The sequence below is a fragment of the Microcaecilia unicolor genome, chromosome 11, assembly GCF_901765095.1.
Source record: "Microcaecilia unicolor chromosome 11, aMicUni1.1, whole genome shotgun sequence".
Lineage (NCBI taxonomy): Eukaryota > Metazoa > Chordata > Amphibia > Gymnophiona > Siphonopidae > Microcaecilia > Microcaecilia unicolor.
Genome location: NC_044041.1, coordinates 153,774,204 through 153,795,162, shown reverse-complemented (window position 1 = coordinate 153,795,162; position 20,959 = coordinate 153,774,204). Strand labels below are relative to the sequence as shown.

General features: G+C 47.6%; 1 protein-coding gene across 4 annotated transcripts in view; it reads left to right on the top strand.

Moving 5' to 3' along the window:
• Nucleotides 1-3,698: 3,698 nt before the first annotated feature.
• ERCC2 (ERCC excision repair 2, TFIIH core complex helicase subunit) overlaps nucleotides 3,699-20,959 on the top strand; it is a 455,444-nt gene continuing 438,183 nt past the window's right edge. For 3 of the 4 annotated variants that reach the window (XM_030217436.1, XM_030217435.1, XM_030217433.1), the window contains exon 1: nucleotides 3,700-3,860. In XM_030217436.1, coding sequence (XP_030073296.1) covers nucleotides 3,856-3,860 — 5 coding nt within the window. In that variant the 5' untranslated portion in view covers nucleotides 3,700-3,855. Of the gene's footprint in view, nucleotides 3,861-20,959 lie in introns of all 4 variants that reach the window. The other variant, XM_030217434.1, reaches the window with a different exon arrangement.

Genomic DNA, 20,959 nt, shown 5'->3' with positions numbered 1-20,959 from the left:
GCAGCTCAGCGGCTCTGCTCCTGCCACCACCGGCGCGGCGCCCACTCCCGGCTTGGGCCTGCTGAGCCCGCCGTCAGCTCCCGAGTCCCCGGACCCCGGCGACTAACTGAGCGATGCAAACGAGCCAGCCCAGGCAGTGACGGCCCCGCCCCCGACGGTGATGACAGACAGTTGCAGCGCGACGGTTCACCTCCAGGCTCCAGCTTCCCGCTCAATGTCCCGCCTTCTGATGTATTTCCTGTTTCCGGACGCGAGGGCGGGAGTCGCTGAGCGGGAAAAGCTGGAGCCTGGTCGGAGGTGGTGAGGATGCGAGGTGAGCCATCGTTGCTGACGCCAACAGTTGTGCACTTATGCCAAATCGAAATCGGATTCCATGCAGGCAGGAGATCAGGAGAAGTGTCTCTCTCATCTAACGACGCTTGTGGACGGTGCAAGGGTTGGAAATGTCTGCCTCCCTGAGAGGAATTTGGCCCAACAACATTAGTTGCTGGAGAAGCTGAGCAAGTAAGATCTTCTGGCTTGGAAGAGGCTGTTTCTAACATATCTGGGTTATTTTCACATAGATCTGCAGATATTTCTCCTGATAAAAATTTGGATGGCAATAGCAGATTTAGCTAAAACACTGCTTCCAGTAATTAATGATATGACACCTCGAATTAATCATTTGGAAGCTAGACTGCAATCACAGGAAGAAAAGATTACTAAGCTAAAATCTGAGCATGGAAATCATGAAGTAGCAAAATCTGATATAGGCACAATCAGTTGAAACTATTTAGTAACTGATGTGGCTAGTTGCTTCTCTGGTTTGATGGGTTACAGAGTAATAGGAGAATTTGAAAGTACTGGATCTTTTCTTAATATTTTTCCTTTATTCTCCTTTGTTATGAGAATTGGAACTACTGTTGCAGGAATTACCACTATTGTTAGCAGAGTCTGTGGTACTTCAGGAGTCAAACACCACACACCAGAATGAGAGAGAAATCTTCTTTATTTGCCAGCAAACAAAGTAGGACATCAACTCTAGGTCTCTCCTTCTCTTCAGCTCTCTGTGTCTTGTCTCTCTCGTCTCAGCTCCTTCTCTTCTTCTAACGTAAGCTGCTTCTGCTCCCAGTTATATAGAGTCCTACACCCTCTCTAGCCCCCCTTTCTCACCAGATGGTAAAGAATAGATTGATTACCCTGTCTTGAACTAATTATTACTTACACATTACTTAAAAATATCAGTTACATAGGTTTGAGATATTTCCTAAACTGACCTATGACCTGGGGCCTCTCAAACTAGACAATGTGGCACCTATCTCCTGCATTTTATTATTATTCACATAATCAGATTCCCAATCAACTTCATACTAACTGGGTTCTGGCATTCATTAAGGGGTCAAGGGGCCAGTCTTGCTTAATGGCACACAGATATGGTTTGTTATTACTTTCAGAAGACCAGTCCTACACTTAGCTATTCATCAAGGAGAAGAGAGTTGACTTTCCCTGACCTCTTTCACCTAGCTAGGACTGTGGATAATTCAAACCAGATGATGACCTCTTAAACTGCAGACAAAGCTCACTTGAAAATCAGACACTGGATTGAAAAGATATTCTACATAGAAATAGAACTTATTAATTAAACAGAATAAAACATATTTTAAAATAAGCAGAAATCAGAATTCCTTATAAGACAAAATCTAAATCATCTAGAATTATTTAAACAGCATTCAGCCTACTCTTTTAAAACTGCAGTATGCCTTACTCAGAATGGCATCCAGATGTGGTAAATATGAACTAGCCTTAACAATCCATCACTCAAAAAGGGACAAAGAAAGTTTCATTTCTCTCTGACCTTTCTAACCTCTAGTCTAGCAAAAGCTAGACTTCTGAGCAATTAAAACCAGATGGCATTCCACCACTTTCCAGGAATGAACCAAAGTTAAACAGAATTAACAAATATAATTTCTCTGCCCAGGCTGCCTCACTACTAATTGTAGTGGACTTGAACTGAATAATTTCTGGGGAGGGGAGGTTTCACGATAGCATTGTACTTATTATTTAAATCAGTATTGTTTGTACAAGTTTAGCTTCATTTGTCTTTATTTGAAATTTCATAAATAAAAAAAAGTTCTAAAAATGGAATAATCTTATCAATGGGGTGGAGCTAGGGTGGGGCGGAGCTAGGTGGGGGCGGGGCTAGAGTGGGGCCCCACCAAATTGGTCTGCATAGGGCCCCGCACTTGCTAAGACCGGCCCTGCGGGATGCTGAATAATAGAATACCAACTTCCATATTTAACAGCACCCTGTTCAAAGGTTAAAAAAAAATACCATTCTGATCCATAACTCAAATCCAAATTGGTGCCCCATTTCATCTTAATTTAGCCAAAAGGCCAACAAATTTCTTAAGAAACTTTCTCCCACTTGTAGTCACCCCTTCCACCTTATAGAAAAAATGCTAATAAATAATCATCATACCTGGCTTGCTTGCCTTTGAATCATTGAATGGCACCCACGATGGCGATGGCTCCAGCTTTTCCCTTCCCGCTCAGGAAATACGTCATCAGAAGGAAGGCGGGACATTGAGCGGGAAGGGAAAAGCTGGGTGGGTGAGCCATCGCTGCCTACAACTCTGTCGGGGGGCCGGGGCCGTCGCTGCAAGCCTGCAACTGTCTGTCGGGGTCCGGGGAGAGGCAGGCGCTGACGGCGGGCTCAGCGGTGGGTGGGCACCGCACCGCCGGACCGGTGGCAGAAGCGGAGCGGCCGAGTGGGAGCGGGATCAAATCATTATGCAGCGGTGCGGTCCGAGCAGCGGGGGTCGGTCGGAGAGGCAGAGTTGAGGTGCGCCGCGCGGGGCCCCCTTAAGCGCGGGGCTCTATGCGGCCGCCTCTGCCTAAGACCGGCCCTGCCTCCTGCATGGCCACACAATCAGTTCAGTCTTACCGCATGGCCATTTCTTTTTTCGCTTTTTTACCTGCACGGCAATTACAGCCATCGCTTGCGTAGGGCCCTTTTTACCACAGCTTAGTAAAAGGGCCCCAAAGTAATCTAGGAAAACCCATTGATGAAAAGGAAATGAAACTAGTTATCAAATCTCTTTCTCATAACAAAGATCCAGGACTGGATGGTATCGCTTCTGAATTTTACAAATATTTCAAAGTAATTCTTACACCATTATTGGTTAAAGTTTACTATTTTTACCCAAATAAGCTAAACCCCTGCGGAAATATTTTCCAATCGTGCAGTGCATGCACTCGTTTTAATGAAACTGAGCATTCTCGTGTGCTCAGTTTCATTAAAACGAGCGCATGGCGCGTTGAAAACAGGAGAGGAAGCAAGTGGGAGACCAGCGTGGGACAGATAAAAGCTTCAGCTGGCAGCGGTTGGGGACTCCCTCACCAGCAAAGGTATCTTGCAGGCTGTTGCAGCGGTGGGGGGAGGGGGGTGACGGCTGGGAGAGGTGGGCTAAAATGTATCCCCCACTTTGGGCTCTGGATCCCCATCCCGCCGAGGTCTGGCTATGCGCCTGCCAACAATAAAGAACGACAACGACAACATCGATGCAGCAGCTCATAGATTTGCTTGCTTTGTTTTGAGTGTATGACGATGACGGCTGCGCGGGGAAAGGGAAACAGTAATTGCCCTAATTGGTTTCAACGTTTTGGCGTCAGTTCGGCTCCTGTTTTATCTAAGTTCCGTCCGTGGCACTTCCGGGCTTTCTTCTGTCGCTTTGCTTTTTTTTTCCGCCAGGATTCTAAGCGACAGAAGGCGGTGCTTGTGAAGCCTCGTCGTGGTGTGCTTCTGTGTTTCACGTTTTAGTTTTACGGGCTGTTGCTGGAGGTTGTATTGAGTGCGTGCAGGCCTCGGTGGTGGCTATGAAGTGAGTAGAAACGGGGTAGGGGGGTAATAGCTGTCCACGGTATCATGGGTGTATTGTCCGCACACCGCTACTATTCTTGTTGGAATGGAGATGCGCGTTGGTTTGCCTTGTGCTCTGTATGGCTGTTGTCTGCGGTGAACCGCCGTTTCAAGGAAGCGCTATTATCTGGCTCAACTGCCTGTGATTTCAGTAAGATTGTTAAGATTGTACTGAGATTTATTACCGTATATGCGAAACTAACATATTCTGAAGGAGTTGGCTCCATAGTGTGCTCAAAGCTATAGAGTTGGTACCTATGAATAAAAAAAGACAAGAGTGATTTTATCTTAATATTTGATGGCTAATAAGAATTTTATATACTCACCAAATAACACAAACCACCTAAGCAGGAGAACGGTGGCTGTAAGTCATTAAAGGCTACATGTGCTAAAGGGCTCAATCCCATTGTGGTATATTAACGTGTATTAATGGTTTCTTTACTATAGGTCCTATTCTACACAGTAGGATCTAGTTAATAGTAATGCATGTTACTACATTAGTGCACTCTAACAAGGTAGCACACTTTAGTAGAGATATCCAGAGGTGACCAGGGCCAGTTTTAGACATAGTAACGTAGTAGATGACGGCAGAAAAAGACCTGCACGATCCATCCAGTCTGCCCAACAAGATAAACTCATATGTGCTACTTTTCGTGTATACCTTACCATGATTTGTATCTGCCATTTTCAGGGCACAGACCGTAGAAGTCTGCCCAGCACTTGCCCTGCCTCTCAACCACCAGCTCTGCCACCCAATCTCGGCTAAGCTTCTGAGAATCCATTCCTTCTCAACAGGATTCCTTTGTTTATCCCACGCATTTTTGAATTCCGTTACCGTTTTCATCTCCAGCACCTCCCGCGGGAGGGCATTCCAAGTATCCACCACGCTCGCCGTGAAAAAATACTTCCTGACATTTTGTCTGCCCCCCCCCCCCCTTTCATGTTGGGGCCCAAGGCAGAAATTAAAGAGGGCGCTTCTGATCGCCCCACCTGCTGTACTACCTGGTTCGGGCATCTCTTCCCCTTCTCCCCACCACATCTCCCTCCCTTTCCCTCAACTTGTGGATTTTGTAAAATGTTTATTTCCCATGTCAGAGTGGCACAAGTGTAGCAGCCATTCTTACAAGCTGTCTCCAACTGTCCCAAAGTTTTCCCTCAGGGGGGGTGGATCGCGGCGTGTCAGAGAGGGAAAGCTTGTGAAATAAGAGCCGGTGGTGGGAGGCGGGGCTGGTGGTTACGAGGCGGGGATAGTGCTGAGCAGGCTTATACAGTCTGTGCCAGAGCCGGTGGTGGTAGGCGGGACTGGAGGTTGGGAGGTGGGGATAGTGCTGGCCAGACTTATACAGTCTGTGCCAGAGCTGGTGGTGGGAGGCGGGGATAGTGCTGGCCAGACTTATACTGTCTGTGCCAGAGCCGGTGGTTGGGAGGTGGGGATAGTGCTGGGCAGACTTATACGGTCTGTGCCAGAGCTGGTGGTGGGAGGCAGGACTGGTGGTTGGGAGGCGGGGGTAGTGCTGGGCAGACTTATACGGTCTGTGCCAGAGCTGGTGATGGGAGGCAGGGATAGTGCTGGGCAGACTTATACGGTCTGTGCCCTGAAGAGGACAGGTACAAATGAAAGTAGGGTATACACAAAAAGTAGCACATATGAGTTTATCTTGTTGGGCAGACTGGATGGACCGTGCAGGTCTTTTTCTGCCGTCATCTACTATGTTACTATGTAAAGATGATCAGGAAGGGAGGGAGAGATGTACTGTGGTGAGGATAAAGGGAAGAGATTCCTGCCCTGTGGGGCACAGAGCAGCTGCCCTGTTTGCTCCCCTCCACCAACACCGGCTCTGGAGGTGACAGCAGTGTTGTATTATTATAGATCTCCTGTGGAATCTTCCCAGACCGGTTTCCTAGGGTAATCTCAGGCCTACATTTACTCACCCTTAAACTCCAGAGTAATTTCCAAAGTAGAAAAAGGAATAAACATAGGCAGCTTCCAAAAATGCAAGTAAGTAGAAACAGAAAATCAAATTTCAACATTTAACTCGATTCCAAGGTGTATTTCTGCCTGGGGATCTGGAACACAGCTGGCTGGATATTTTAATTTGGACTTGGCCCCTAGGCCCAGTATCATTTTTCTATATACCAAAATTCTGCCTCCTTTCTTGAATGTTGCAAGACAACACAATTTAATATGTGAACCATAAAAATGGGAATCTTGTTTTGATAGCGAGCTCTTCATTGTTAACCTTTGCTCCGGAGCCTTACCAAAACTAGGTACTGAACAGTGTTAAAATAATCACTGAGCCAAGTGTAGCCTGTCACTTCGGAAGGCTTCTTTAGAAGAAAAAAAATGTTGATCAGGATTGCAAACCTGTATTTGGAGTGTTTAAAGGTAATAAAAAGAAATAAAACAGAGAAAAAAAATAAGATGATACCTTTTTTATTGGACTTTTTTTTAATTATTTTTTTGAAGGTAACCCCCCCCTTCTTTAGATTAGAAATGAGCAAATATTGACAAATATCAGAATATATAAGAAACGCAAAAGCATTCCAATAATAGTCTTAAAGGAAGACTGAATGTTTTTCCCATATGAGTGACTGGGATCTTGTGAAATGTGTTGGCACAAGAATATTGCCTGTTCCCTTAAAGTACCCAGAGAAACCCTATTGCAGTACAAAGAAAAGAAAACCACAGAGAATCTCCCTTGCAGTGACATACAATCCAGAGCTGGAAAAACTGAGAAGAAATTACGTCTTACCTGATAATTTTCTTTCCTTTAGGCACAGCAGATAAATCCAGAGACTTGTCTGTTATGTCCATCTACCAGCAGGAGATAGAGAACACTGAGCTGAAGTGGTTTATGGGACGTCATGCTCCTATCTCACTCGGTATTCGAATAACAAAGCAGAAGGAAAGGACAAGAAGAGTCAAGCGTGTACTTGCAAGAATCTTCTTCTTCCACACGAGAACTCTGATACAGTTGATAGAAAAACCTGCAAAAAGAACAACAGCAACCCAAACCAACCCACAACAAGAATCCTTGAACAACAGCAACTTTCGCAGCACGAAATGGAAAGGTCTCCTATTCCCCGCAGAAATTAGTGGAGAAACCAGGGTGGGCCTCTGGATTCATCTGCTGCACCTAAAGGAAAAAAAAAAATGATCAGGTAAGACATAATTTCTTGTACCTTAGCACCAGCAGCAGATGAATCCAGAGACTTGTGGGATGTAGCAAAGCAGTCCTTAGTAGGGTAGGAACCTGAAGTCCCCGCAGAAAGTACTGCTGCTCCAAAGGCTGCATCCGAGCATAGCACAACATCCAGACGGTAATGCCGTGAAAAAGTGTGAATCGACGACCACATTGCCACTCTGTAAATTTCGAGCAATGGAAACATCCATGTCTCCGCCCAAGCAAACACCAGAGCCCTAGTAGAATGTGCCCCAAAGTGTAGGCGAACTTGCTTACCCTCTACCAAATAAGCCAACGCAATAACCTCTTTAACCCATCGGGCAATAGTGTCTTTGGGTGCTGCGTCCCCCTTCTGAGAACCTGCAAAAAGGACAAACAAGTGATCGGACCTGCGAAAATCATTAGTAACCTTCAAATAAGAACCTGACGCACATCCAAAAGGTGGAAGGAATAAAAATCCCGCAGGTGTGCGTCTCTCCAAAAGGCAGGCAAGGATACCACCTGATTTGAGATGAATAGTTGTAACCACCTTAGGCAAGAACCGACACCCCTTACGGAGAAAAGACTCCCGACAAGACAGTGCCTGAAGCTCTAACGCTGATGTAATGGGAACTAGAGAAACAGTCTTCAATATTGGATCTTTCAAAGTAGACTGCTTCATCGGTTCAAAGTGCACTTTTTGAAGAGCTTGCAACACCAGATTGAGGTTCCACTCCAGGCACAGAGAACAAACCGGTGATTTAAAGTGGTTCACTCCTTTGAGAAAATGAACAACATCCAGAAGAGAAGCCAATGAAGACTGGAGAAGACGACCTCTGTAACAGGCTAGGGTCACCACCTGCATTGTAACGAATTGTACCCCAGCCCTTGCGTGAGGCTATCCTGGAGGAAGGCCAAAATCTGCGGAAGGGAATCCTGAAAGGGGGACACCGCCCGGTCTGCACACCAGGATTCAAAAATCCTCCTCACTCGGTCATGAGCCGCAGAGGTAGACCACTTTTTTGCCTGTAGGAGTATGGCGATAACTTGAGAATAGCCTTTCCTCCTTGGCTTATAAGGAGATCTGTTAGAGGATAAACCCCTAATATATAATCTGCGGTACTTCTATATCAGATAATCGCACAATAGCAATTATTCTGGACATGTTTCTAGGGGAAGCGTACCTCTTATTTGTTCTCAGACTCTTCTTACTAGCTGTACCAATGAAAGGAGCAATGCTACAAATGGAATATATTATTATTTACTAGTAAAAAAAGGCCCGTTTCTGTTTTAAAGGAAACGGGCGCTTTCAAAGTTATATTCATTAATTTTTTTTACCTGGGGCGCTGTTGCTGGGGTGTTCCGGGAGGTGGAAGAAGTGGGGGCTGGTGTCCGCAGCAGGGTTTCTTCGGCAAGGCTGGTGCGGAGCTGAGGCAGTATCTCAGCTGGGGCAGCGATCCTGGCCATATTGGGCTGAGTTGGGAGGTAGGTGTGGGCGGCGATTTGTGGCCGTGCCTGGCCGCATTCCTGCAGCGGTGATCCGGGGACGGTGGCCAGAGCGTCAGCGGCATTTTTGCAGCATCTTGAATAGAGAAGGGGGCGGTCCGGACCGGAGTTGTCGGCCACAAGAGCAGCAGAGTAGGTGCAGGGGCGGCGTGAGGAAGCGGAGAGGTCCCTCCAGTGGGGTTTTGGGCGGTCGGTGGTGTTGGAGCGGCGTGGACCAGCTATTTGGCGGTGCAGGGCGCGTGCCAGTTCATGGGATTCAATCAGCTGTGTGGGTTTTTTTTTCTCTCACCTGGGATCACGTCATAATGCAGCCACTGACTTCAGTCTGATCTACAGAGCCTAGCAGACCAACTCTGAGGGAGCCACGGTCCCAGGCAAGACAGGTGAGAATTATTATATAGGATTAGATATAAAAATAATGTGGCTAAATGCAAGGCAAGTTACAAAAATAAACTTGTTCTACCAAAAATATAGATTATCACCAAGCTATATATATATATATATATATATATAAAGAAATCTGATCATCTAAATTACTCTGTATGAGAGATTACAACAAAGATATTGTGCAAAATAGACTCTTAGCAGCTAGTAATCCACTGACCACCAGTCCTGAAAGACCAGTCTTTCACAGACAAAAGTCTTAGACTAACTATCCCGACTATAGCTAGTCTTAGATTAACTATCCTGACAGTGGATGAAGAATTGGATTCCATCGTTGAGACTCTTGTAGAATTTTCCCTGCAAGTCTGTCTCAGTGCAGGAATAAAGTCCAAGGTCTTGTATACTGATTACATAGTCTTTTTCAGTAAGGCCTCAGTGTTGCAGTGGAACTGACCTTGGCTGCTTATTACAAGGAATTCAGTTCACTGGTGTTTAGGAATCGGTCTCTCTCTCTTTTCGCAGAGCAATCTTTCTTCTCTTCCTCTTCAGTCCAATGTTGGCATCTTTCTGGGTCAGATGATACCTGTGGACCAATCACAAACAGTGTAATTCTGTCTAGCAGAATTCATGGTCACGAAGAGAGGCCTTGTTATTAACAAAGAAATTCTTATCAGACGAGGCGGATGGTAGCAAACCTCCCTCTTGATTCACATACTCCTTGAGCCTTGTGTTCTCTATGAAGTAAGCTCCTCCACTCTTCCCAGGAGATAATTGGAGGCTAGTTTGCAGTAAACAACATGTCCTTGGATGAAGTTGTCATATGCCAAGCAGTAATTTTCCTTTGTAGAAAAGCTGGTTTCTGATGGTTCCAGATATATTCAGGCTACAGGTTGTAGAATCCATATTTTTTATTTTTATGTATTTATTTGCTACATTTGTACCCCACATTTTCCCACTTATTTGCAGGCTCAATGTGGTTTACATTATATTACAAAAGATATAGTGGGGGTCACGTGATGACTGCTTCCCGAGCAGCAGCAAGACGGGAGAGCTCCCCCAACATCTTCGCAAAATCAGCTAATTTACTTATATAGCTAGTACCCCGAAGGACAAATAAATCAACAAGAAAGAACTGAGAGCTGAATACCGGCAATCATTCCTAATTCAAGCGAGGGGAAGACCGGTATGCCAACCAGAAATCAGGGCAGCCTAAAAAGCAAAGCAACAGCAGCGTGGAAGCCAAGCAAGATGGCGCTGAGCCCGGAACCGGCGACAGGGCCAGAGAAAAATGCGGGAGACTGGGAGAGAGAAATCTCGTCGTCGGTGACAGCTGCATTACAAGATCGATTAAACAAAATCCACTCTGCAGTCGAAGAAATTAATGAAAAATTTGATGCGCAGGCAGGCAGGCTCACGGAGGTGGAACAAAGAGTGTCAGTGCAGGAGGATACGACACAGAGCATGGCAGCCCAAATCGTAACCCTACAAAAGGAAGCTGCAGTACTTAAAGAGCAAGTTGAAGAGCAAGAGAATCGCAGCCGCCGCAATAACTTAAGGGTAGTTGGCTTGCCAGAGACAGTAAAAGAAGCAGATTTGTATCAATTCTTCAGTGACTGGCTGCCCAAACAACTCGGCCTCGGTGGAGGCGCGGGAGCGTGGCAATCTGACCGCGCGCATCGAATAGGGATCCGAAGAGAAGGAGACGGAAAGCCCCGAACAGCGATAGCGCATTTCACCAACTGGCGGAAAAAAGAACTATTGTTGAAGCAAAGCCGCTTGGGACAGACAAAGCTGGAATATGATGGCCACAAACTACTGTTTTTTAATGATTATTCCTCTTCAGTGGCGCAGCTGCGGCGAGCAATGGCCCCAACGTGTACCCAGCTATATAGCAAGGGCATCCGGTTCTCGCTCCTCTACCCAGCAAAACTTAGAGTATGGCACGGAGGGAAGAACTTGGTATTCTCGGATGTGTCGGAGGCCAAGGCATTCATGGAGGGCCTGAACAGAGAGAGTCCGAGAGAGAACAACAATTGACTGTGCTGCTATCTGAAGGGGAAGGCGTGACCGGTTGGAACTGACCCTGTTTTCCAGGTTATTTTTTGGTTAATATCTTTTAAATCCTGCCTAGTTGGAAAGGCATGGACAGTTTGAAGCCTGAACAGTTGGAATACAAAAATAGCGTAGCGGTAGCGCATGGCTGAGCGCAACTCCATGGAGAAAGAACTTTTAAGTAACCATTAAAGGCCTGTTGGTCTGGCGTGACACTGACTGGAGTGACACATGGGATCGGGATCCTGAGGTGGTAAGGAGAAATCGAGCAGGATGATGCACGCGGACTGTTAGCTGTGCCATGAGTAGGGGAGAATACCTGAAGGGAGTGACTACTCTAAGGCAGCAACGGACTGTCCACCGTACCGGGGAGAGTGGTGCCAGACTCATGGGGATTTCTCCAGTTGAGACCTCAGGAGCCACATAGGACACTTTGGTACATGATGATTGTTTTATTTAGACTGTTGCGGGTGTGCAGTTACATTTGGTTATAGGGGGGAAATTTAGGGGGAGGGGGGAGTTTGTTGTTCGTTTTCTTGCTGTATGACAGAGGGAAGGAGAAGGTTGATGAGGATGGAGATACTAATGCTTTGTGGGGTCAGGGGGATTGGTAGGGGTGGGAGGGCAGATAGGAGGAGGGGGATTGATGGGGGGATTAGCGAGGGGGTAGGAGAGGGGCGGGGGGAGGGAGATAGTCTGCATGAAAAGGGCAGGGTAAGACAACTGCAAGGGATAGCGACACGAGCCATATGGATTCCGGTGGGTCCGGCTGGGAGGCCTACTGGACTACAAAGTTAGATTGTATGAGAAATCTTGTCAGCTGCCTGGGAGATGGTTAAATTAAAGATCTTATCTTTGAACGTGGATGGCATCCACTCCCCAGTAAAACGTACCAAAATACTATCTTGGTTGAGAAGGGAGGGTGCAGATATCGCCTTCTTACAGGAGACGCACCTTCCCAATTCTGAACACGAGAAACTGAAGAGAGGGTGGGTAGGAGAGGTGGTATACTCCTCATTCAACAACAGGAAGCGGGGAGTTGCTATACTAATTCACAAACAACTCCCCCTAAATATACATAAGGTCCTTCAAGACAAAGAGGGAAGGTATGTTATAGTCCTGGGAGAACTCTGGGGGCGTAAGCTCAGTTTTTGTAATATATACGGTCCTAACGTGTACAACCATAAGTTTTTTTTTCAGACCTAGTAACACGGGCGGCCTCTTATCCAGTGTACCAATTGATCTTGGGAGGTGATCTCAACATCTCAGCAGATCCAACCATAGACTGCAAGCCAGCTAAACCGAAAATTAAAGGGTGGCATCACAAGGGGATACATTTCTTGCTCAACCAGCTAGGGTTGGTAGATATCTGGAGGGTGTTGCATCCTCAAGATACAGAATTTACTTTCTTTTCTAACCCTCATAATTCGTATTCAAGATTAGATTATTTCCTCATTTCACAGACTCTGTTTCAAGTGGCGAAAGCGACGCATATTCTAGACAATACTCTGTCTGACCATTCGGCTATATCGTTATCAATAGCCTATACAACAGGGGGACAGGAGAGAGTGTGGCGTTTTACCCCTTCACTGTATAGGGATAATGAATTCAGAGCATATCTAAAAGATAAATGGGCAGAATACCAGAGCTTCAATGATACCCCGGAGGTGAGCCCAGTTACATACTGGGATGCAGCTAAGGCAGTATTGAGGGGTCATATCTTGGCTTACACAGCTGGGAAAAAGAAAAAAACAGAGGAGGAGCTGCTGCAGCTATCTACTGAATATCACCAAGCGCGAAGACAGCACATGGGTAGTGGGGACCTTGACCACAAGGGTAAAATGGTAGAGATTCGGAAGCGCATTGACCACCTGCTTAACTCGCGGGCTGAGCGCGACATATTTTCAGAGATTTAAGCTATTCCAATGGGGTAACAGGGCTGGGCGGCTTATGGCTAATTTAGTGAGGGCATACAGAAAGAAACAGATTGTTACATCTATACGCGATAGCGCAGGCCGCACATACCATCAAGAGGCTCAAATACAAAATCAGTTTGTCCACTATTATAAATCTTTATATGCCGCAAGGGAACTTGACCCGATACAGAGAGATGCTTTCTTTGAGAAACTCACTATACCCACCTTTACAGATGACCAGCGGCAGAGGTTGAGTGCCCCCATCTCTGCACAGGAGATAAGACAAGGAATTAAGTCATTGAAATTGGCCAAAGCCCCGGGCCCAGACGGTTACGGACCGGAATACTACAAAATATTGGTGGACGAGATAACCAACCCCCTAGCGAACATGTTCAATAATCTGACGGGGGAGGGGGGAGAGGGGACTAATGAGTACCACAATGATAACCTGGCGCATATTATTCTGTTACCTAAACCAGGTAAAGACCCTGGGCAAGTGGGATCTTATAGGCCAATCTCCTTACTAAACCAGGATGTAAAGCTTTTGGCGGCTATCTTGGCAAAAAGAATGAACCTCTCACTATCTGGGGTCATCCAGGAAGACCAGGCAGGTTTTGTACCAGGCCGGTATGCATCGATGAACCTTATCAGGGCTTTAGCAGCAATCCATACCTATAAAAGAACAGGGGGGAAAGAAGCCATAGCGGGGTTAGATATGGAAAAAGCCTTCGATAGCATATCGTGGCAATATCTATTTTGGGTAATGGAAAAGTATGGGATAAGCGGTCGCTTTCTGGGATGGGTTAGAGCCTTGTACACCAGGCCACAAGCTAGGTTAATAGTAAATGATTCATTGACAGAAAGATTTGAATTACAGAGATGAACGAGACAGGGGTACCCGTTGTCGCCACTCTTGTTTCTCCTGGCAATCGAACCATTGGCGATTAAAATAAGACAGAGCAATAAGATCAGGGGTCTAAGGGTGGGAGGGAGGGAGATACGCATTAATCTATTTGCGGACGATATTTTACTTTATATGCAAGACGCCTCCATACATCTGGCCCAGGCACTTTTAGTACAGGACTTTGGGGGGCTGTCGGGCCTGAGAGTAAACTGCGATAAATCTGAATTACTTCTTTTGTCAAATAACCCGACCAACCACGGGGCTGGGGGGGTTCCCTATACCACCAGTGAAACAGGCTATGCGATATTTAGGTATTTACTTGAGCACTAACCCCATAGTGATGTACAAGAGAAACATATTGGATCACATAGACAAGATAAAACAAACATGTGAGAGGTGGAGGGACCTCCCACTGTCGCTGTATGGGAGGATAGCTTTGGTCAAGATGGTACTATTGCCCAAACTATTATACCCGCTACAAGCAATGCCTATCTGGATTAAGAGACAAGACGAAAGGGCATTCCGCTCCACTATCCGAGCTTTTGTATGGCGAAAAAAACAGGCTAGGATAGGGCACTATGTGCTCATGCGCAATAAGGAAAAGGGGGGTCTCAACTTACCAGATCTCCGGCTGTATAACATGGCGGCATTGATGCGCCTGATTCATGAGGGTATTACGGGAAAGGCAAAATATCTGCCAGCTCAATGGTGGGAGGGCTGGTGCTCCCCGCACACATTTATAAATTTATTGCACTCGCCTCCGGGGTTGGGTACTATGGCAAACAGACAGTATAGTTTCCTCACTCCGTTCCGATCCGCTTGGAAATGGTGGAGAAGCAGACAGGCCAGAAGCTCGAGGGCATCGCCTTTTCTGAGGATGGTGGGATTGGTGGATTTCCCGGCAGGCATGGGACCCTCAATATTTGCGAGATGGGCAGAGAACGGATGTGTGACATGGGGGGATCTGGTGTCTCCAGAAGGAAGTGGTTTTCTATCTTTCCAGCAGGTGAAGGAGAAATGGGGAATTGCCAACAATCATATGTTACAATATATGCAAGCTCGACATTATTGGCAGACGATGTGGGGGAAATATGGAGCCACATGGACATATGGTGGTCTGGATAAGATGCTGATGAGTTTGCCCCCGGAGGGTAATAGATTAACTAATTGGTATAAGATAGTGAAAATGACCGTACCAGAGAAGGGAGAGGAGGGATTTGTCTCTAGCTGGAATAAGGAACTGGGAACGCAGTATACTCGGTCCCAATTCAATGCACTCTTTGTGACACTGACTGAAATGGTCAAATCTGCAGACTGGCAGGAATCTCAGTTCAAATTACTCCACAGGGCTTACATAACTAGAAGAGAGGGACACTAATGAAGTTGTGGGATTCGGATAGGTGCTCCAAATGTCAGGTAGGAGTGGGGACCTTCATTCACACATTTCTAGAGTGCCCTAAACTGACCCTACTACTACTACTACTACTATTTAGCATTTCTATAGCGCTACAAGGCATACGCAGCGCTGTACAAACATAGAAGAAAGACAGTCCCTGTGAAAGTATCTCCTTAGTTGCTTTCTTGTCTACAAAGATGACCTTGTCCTTTTTTTTTTTTTCTCATGGGGAAGGAGAAGGCAGCAACCAAGGCTAGCAAGAGAAGGAGGGAGGGTGAGAGAGAGGTACCTGGGGTGACCAGGTATACTCCCCAAAAGTGGCACCGCACAGCCGCACACCCTAGGCTACACTGAACTAGGGCAGAACAGGAGCCAGCAGCCACAAACCTGGAGCATAAGGGAAGACGTCCATCCGCCTGCTGGAGATAGAGAAAACTAGATGAGCTAGGAGCATGACGCTCCATTTACCACTTCAGCTCACTGTTCTGTATCTCCACCTGCTGGTAGGTGGACATAACCCACAAGTCTCTGAATTCATATACTGCTGGTGCTAAGGAACATAAAAGATCTACAGCTACTATTCCAGGAGGATGAATTACTGAGGGACAGATGCTCAAAACTCCGTCGCTGTACTGAACATTGCCGGAGAAATGCCGTCGGATCAGCATAGAACAATTTCCTAATGCTGATCTCCAATGAGATATAGATATAGATGCGCTCATAGCGTTGAGCATTAGGGAGTTTGGTGGAAGGACAATGTCTGGTGCATTCACTGAAGAGTTGTGCGTTAAGCACAGCTCTTCAGCGCATGCCCAGAATGACGGAGGGGAGGAGAACGAGATGCCGACATTGTTCTTTTCCAGAATGCACAGATTGAGCAGGCTAAAATCTTGAAAACCAAAAACTTAAGAATTAAATTCCCCTGTGCTGTAGCTTGTTTGACCTCAGTCACCCTCCTGGGACTACAGCCCAAGTATCTAGTCACTCTCCCGGTAAAAGCCTGTTAAACAGAAAGCAAACTTACCGTATGATTCTAACGTGTGGCTAGTAGAGCTGCAGGTAGCTGAAAAGCATCTGAAGGAATATGGCGCATTGTGGTGTCCATCAAGTCATCTTCCCAGACACCCTAATGCCAGCTCTGGGCTGGCGAAAGATTTGCAGCGGGAAAAGTGCCCTTGTTTGGTACTTTGCCCACTGAACATTGTGGAGGAATATGTAAAGACCTGTTCAGCATGCATTTGCATGCTGATTGTGCTGTGAGCCAGCAAGCTCATTTGTTCACATGCTCCTCAGCGCTCAGCATTCTGCAGGGCAGCCGAGAGGGGGGGGACAGGGGGGACAAAATTCCTGGGGCCGGGCCTCCAAGGGGGCCCGGCGCCGTAGTCCTACCCGCTACCGGGCCCCTTCTACCCGAACCCCCGCCAGCAGAAGTGCTGTCTTCTGTTCTGACTCCGGCGTGCACGGCCCACACAGACGCGCTCCTCTCAGCTGATCTTTGCTGCACTCTGCAGGGCTTCTGTGCATCTGACATGCAGGACGTCAGACGCACAGAAGCCCTGCAGAGTACAGCGAAGATCAGCTGAGAGGAGCGCGTCTGTGTGAGCTGCGCACGCCGGAGTCAGAAGACAGCACTTCTGCTGGCGAGGGTTTGGGTGGAAGGGGCCCGGCCCGGTGATGGAGGCGGGTGGGACTGTGGCGCCGGGCCCACCTCAGGGGTGGGCGACGACAACCTGGGGGGGGGGGGGTGGCAGTGGGGGCGGGGCTGGGGGCCCGGGAGCGGCCTTGTCCTGGGCCCGGCCCAGTCTCTCGGCGGCCCTGGCAGTAGCAAATGCAGGCGCTAGTCCAGTGCTAATAGCCTCTAGTGCCCATATTTGCTTTTGAGTATCAGGGCCTGAAAGAAATATTCCCAGCTCTACCAGTGCTGGCCTTCTGACAGCCCCCTAATCTTAAACAAATTAGTGAAAAGCAAGCTCCCAATACAAGTTCTAAAAGAAGAGAATGGCACATGTCCCTGCAACATATCAAGCTGCAAACTATGCCATCACGTTTCACAGGATCCCACAGTCACATGGGAAAAATATTCAGTATAAGGGGATCCTTCACATGCTGATGTTCAAATGTGGTATATATTAAAAATAAATATGAGTTCCACAGTAGTAATAAAATATACGTGTACATAAAAATCAATTTTCGATAAAATGTCGATGTTACAGGAACATAAGGAGTAAAAGCTGAACATAAACATGGCAAATTCACGTATTAAAATAGCAATGTATAATGGGCTATTATTACATCAGATTATATAAAAGACTAGCCGTTGAGCCCGTAAAAACGGGCTGGTATAGCGGTTTTCCTCCCCCCGCGGTCACCACCGCTCCCCTCCCCCCCGCGAAGTCACCACCGCTCCCCCCCCCCCCCCGCGAAGTCGTCGTCGCCGCCGCCACCCCTCCACCTGGTCCGGGCCCTCTCTTCACTTCTGAACTTACAGATCCATTCGCCGAACGCAGCAACGCACATCAGCTGAGCTGCCCCTTCCTTCTCTGCCTGTGTGTGTCCCGCCCTCGCTGACGTTACGTCACAGGAGGGCGGGGCCACAAGCAAAGAAGGAAGGGCTCACTGCAGCTCAGCTGATGTGCGTTGCTGCGTTCGGCGAATGGATCTGTAAGTTCAGAAGGGAAGAGAGGGCCCGGGCCGGGTGGAGGGGTGGCGGCGGCGACTCCGAGTGGGGGGGGGGGGGGAGCGGTAGCAACGTCGGCGGCGCAGTTTCCCTCTCTGTCCCGCCCCCCCCCCGTCATCACGTATTGACGCGGGGGCGGGACAGAGAGGGAAGTCTCTACTGCGCATTTGCAGTGAGTACGGTCACTCGCCGTTTATATGTTTGATAATGAGGCATATTTTCAAAGCACTTAGCCTTCCAAAGTTCCATAGAAACCTATGGAACTTTGGAAGGCTAAGTGCTTTGAAAATATGCCTCAATGTATAGCACAACCTCTCTCTCTCCCCTGCAACTGTCCCTGACACCTTCAAACATGCTGTAGTCACACCACTCCTCAAAAAACCATCACTAGATCCCACCTGTCCCTCCAACTACCGCCCCATCTCCCTCCTACCCTTCCTCTCCAAGATACTTGAACATGTTCAAAGCCGCTGCCTTGATTTTCTCTCCTCTCATGCCATCCTCGATCCGCTTCAACCCGGTTTTTGCCCTCTACACTCGACAGAAACGGCACTCACTAAAGTCTGTAATGACCTGTTCCTTGCCAAATCCAAAGGTCACTACTCTATCCTCATGCTACTTGACCTATCTGCCGCTTTTGACACTGTCAATCATAATTTACTTCTTGCCACACTGTCCTCATTTGGGTTCCAGGGCTCTGTCCTCTCCTGGTTCTCCTCTTATCTCTCCCACCGTACCTTCAGAGTACATTCTCATGGATCTTCCTTCACCCCCATCCCGCTCTCTGTCGGAGTTCCTCAGGGATCTGTCCTTGGACCCCTTCTTTTTTCAATCTACACCACTTCCCTGGGCTCCCTGATCTTATCTCATGGTTTCCAATATCATCTCTATGCCGACGACACCCAGCTTTATCTCTCCACACCAGACATCATTGCGGAAACCCAGGCCAAAGTATCAGCCTGCTTATCCGACATTGCTGTCTGGATGTCCAACCGCCACTTGAAACTGAACATGGCCAAGACAGAGCTTATTGCCTTTCCACCCAAACCCACTTCTCCTCTCCCTCCACTCTCTATCTCAGTTGATGGCACCCTCATCCTCCCCGTCTCATCTGCCCGCAACCTCGGAGTCGTCATCGACTCCTCCCTCTCCTTCTCTGTGCATATCCAGCAGATAGCCAAGACCTGTCGCTTCTTTCTCTATAACATCAGCAAAATTCGCCTTTCCTCTCTGAGCACACCACCCGAACTCTCGTCCACTCTCTCATTACCTCTCACCTTGACTACTGCAACCTATTCACTGGCCTCCCACATAGCCATCTATCCCCCCTTCAGTCTGTTCAGAACTCTGCTGCACGTCTTATCTTCCGCCTGGACCGATATGCTCATATCACCCCTCTCCTCAAGTCACTTCACTGGCTTCCGATCAGGTACCGCATCCAGTTCAAGCTTCTCCTACTAACCTACAAATGCACTCAATCTGCAGCCCCTCATTACCTCTCTACCCTTATCTCCCCTTACGCTCCTACCTGAAACCTCCGCTCACAGGACAAATACCTCCTCTCTGCACCCTTCTCCACCACCACCAATTCCAGGCTCCGCCCTTTCTGCCTCACCTCTCCCTATGCTTGGAATAAACTTCCTGAGCCCATACGCCAAGCCCCCTTCCTGCCCATCTTCAAATCCTTGCTCAAAGCCCACCTCTTCAATGTCTCCTTCGGCACCTAACCATTATACCTCTATTCAGGAAATCTAGACTGCCCCAATTGGATTGTCTGCACATTTTGTCCATTAGATTGTAAGCTCCTTTGAGCAGGGACTGTCCTTCTTTGTTAAACTGTACAGCGCTGCATAACCCTAGTAACATAGTAACATAGTAGATGACGGCAGAAAAAGACCTGCACGGTCCATCCAGTCTGCCCAACAAGATAAACTCAAATGTGCTACTTTTTGTGTATACCCTACTTTGATTTGTACCTGTCCTCTTCAGGGCACAGACCGTATAAGTCTGCCCAGCACTATCCCTGCCTCCCATCACCAGCTCTGGCACAGACCGTATAAGTCTGCCCAGCACTATCCCCGCCTCCCAACCACCAGACCCGCCTACCACCACCGGCTCTGGCACAGACCGTATAAGTCTGCCCAGCACTATCCCCGCCTCCTAACCACCAGCCCCGCCTCTCACCACCGGCTCTTATTTCGCAAGCTTTCCCTCTCTGAAACGCCGCGATCCACCCCCCCTGAGGGAAAACTTTGGGACAGTTGGAGATAGCTTGTAAGAATGGCTGCTACACTTGTGCCACTCTGACATGGGAAATAAACATTTTACAAAATCCACAAGTTGAGGGAAAGGGAGGGAGACGGTGGTGGGGAGAAGGGGAAGACATGCTCGAACCAGGTAGTACAGCAGGTGGGGAGATCAGAAGCGCCCTCTTTAATTTCTGCCTTGGGCCCCAACATGAAAGGGGGGGGGCAGACAAGAAAAATGTCAGGAAGTATTTTTTCACGGCGAGCGTGGTGGATACTTGGAATGCCCTCCCGCGGGAGGTGGTGGAGATGAAAACGATAACGGAATTCAAAAATGCGTGGGATAAACATAAAGGAATCCTGTTGAGAAGGAATGGATCCTCGGAAGCTTAGCCGAGATTGGGTGGCAGAGCTGGTGGTTGAGAGGCAGGGCAAGTGCTGGGCAGACTTCTACGGTCTGTGCCCTGAAAATGGCAGATACAAATCATGGTAAGGTATACACGAAAAGTAGCACATATGAGTTTATCTTGTTGGGCAGACTGGATGGATGTGCAGGTCTTTTTCTGCCGTCATCTACTACGTTACTATGTCTAAAACTGGCCCTGGTCACCTCTGGATATCTCTACTAAAGTGTGCTACCTTGTTAGAGTGCACTAATGTAGTAACATGCATTACTATTAACTAGATCCTACTGTGTAGAATAGGACCTATAGTAAAGAAACCATTAATACACGTTAATATACCACAATGGGATTGAGCCCTTTAGCACATGTAGCCTTTAATGACTAGTAGCGCTTTAGAAATGTTAAGTAGTAG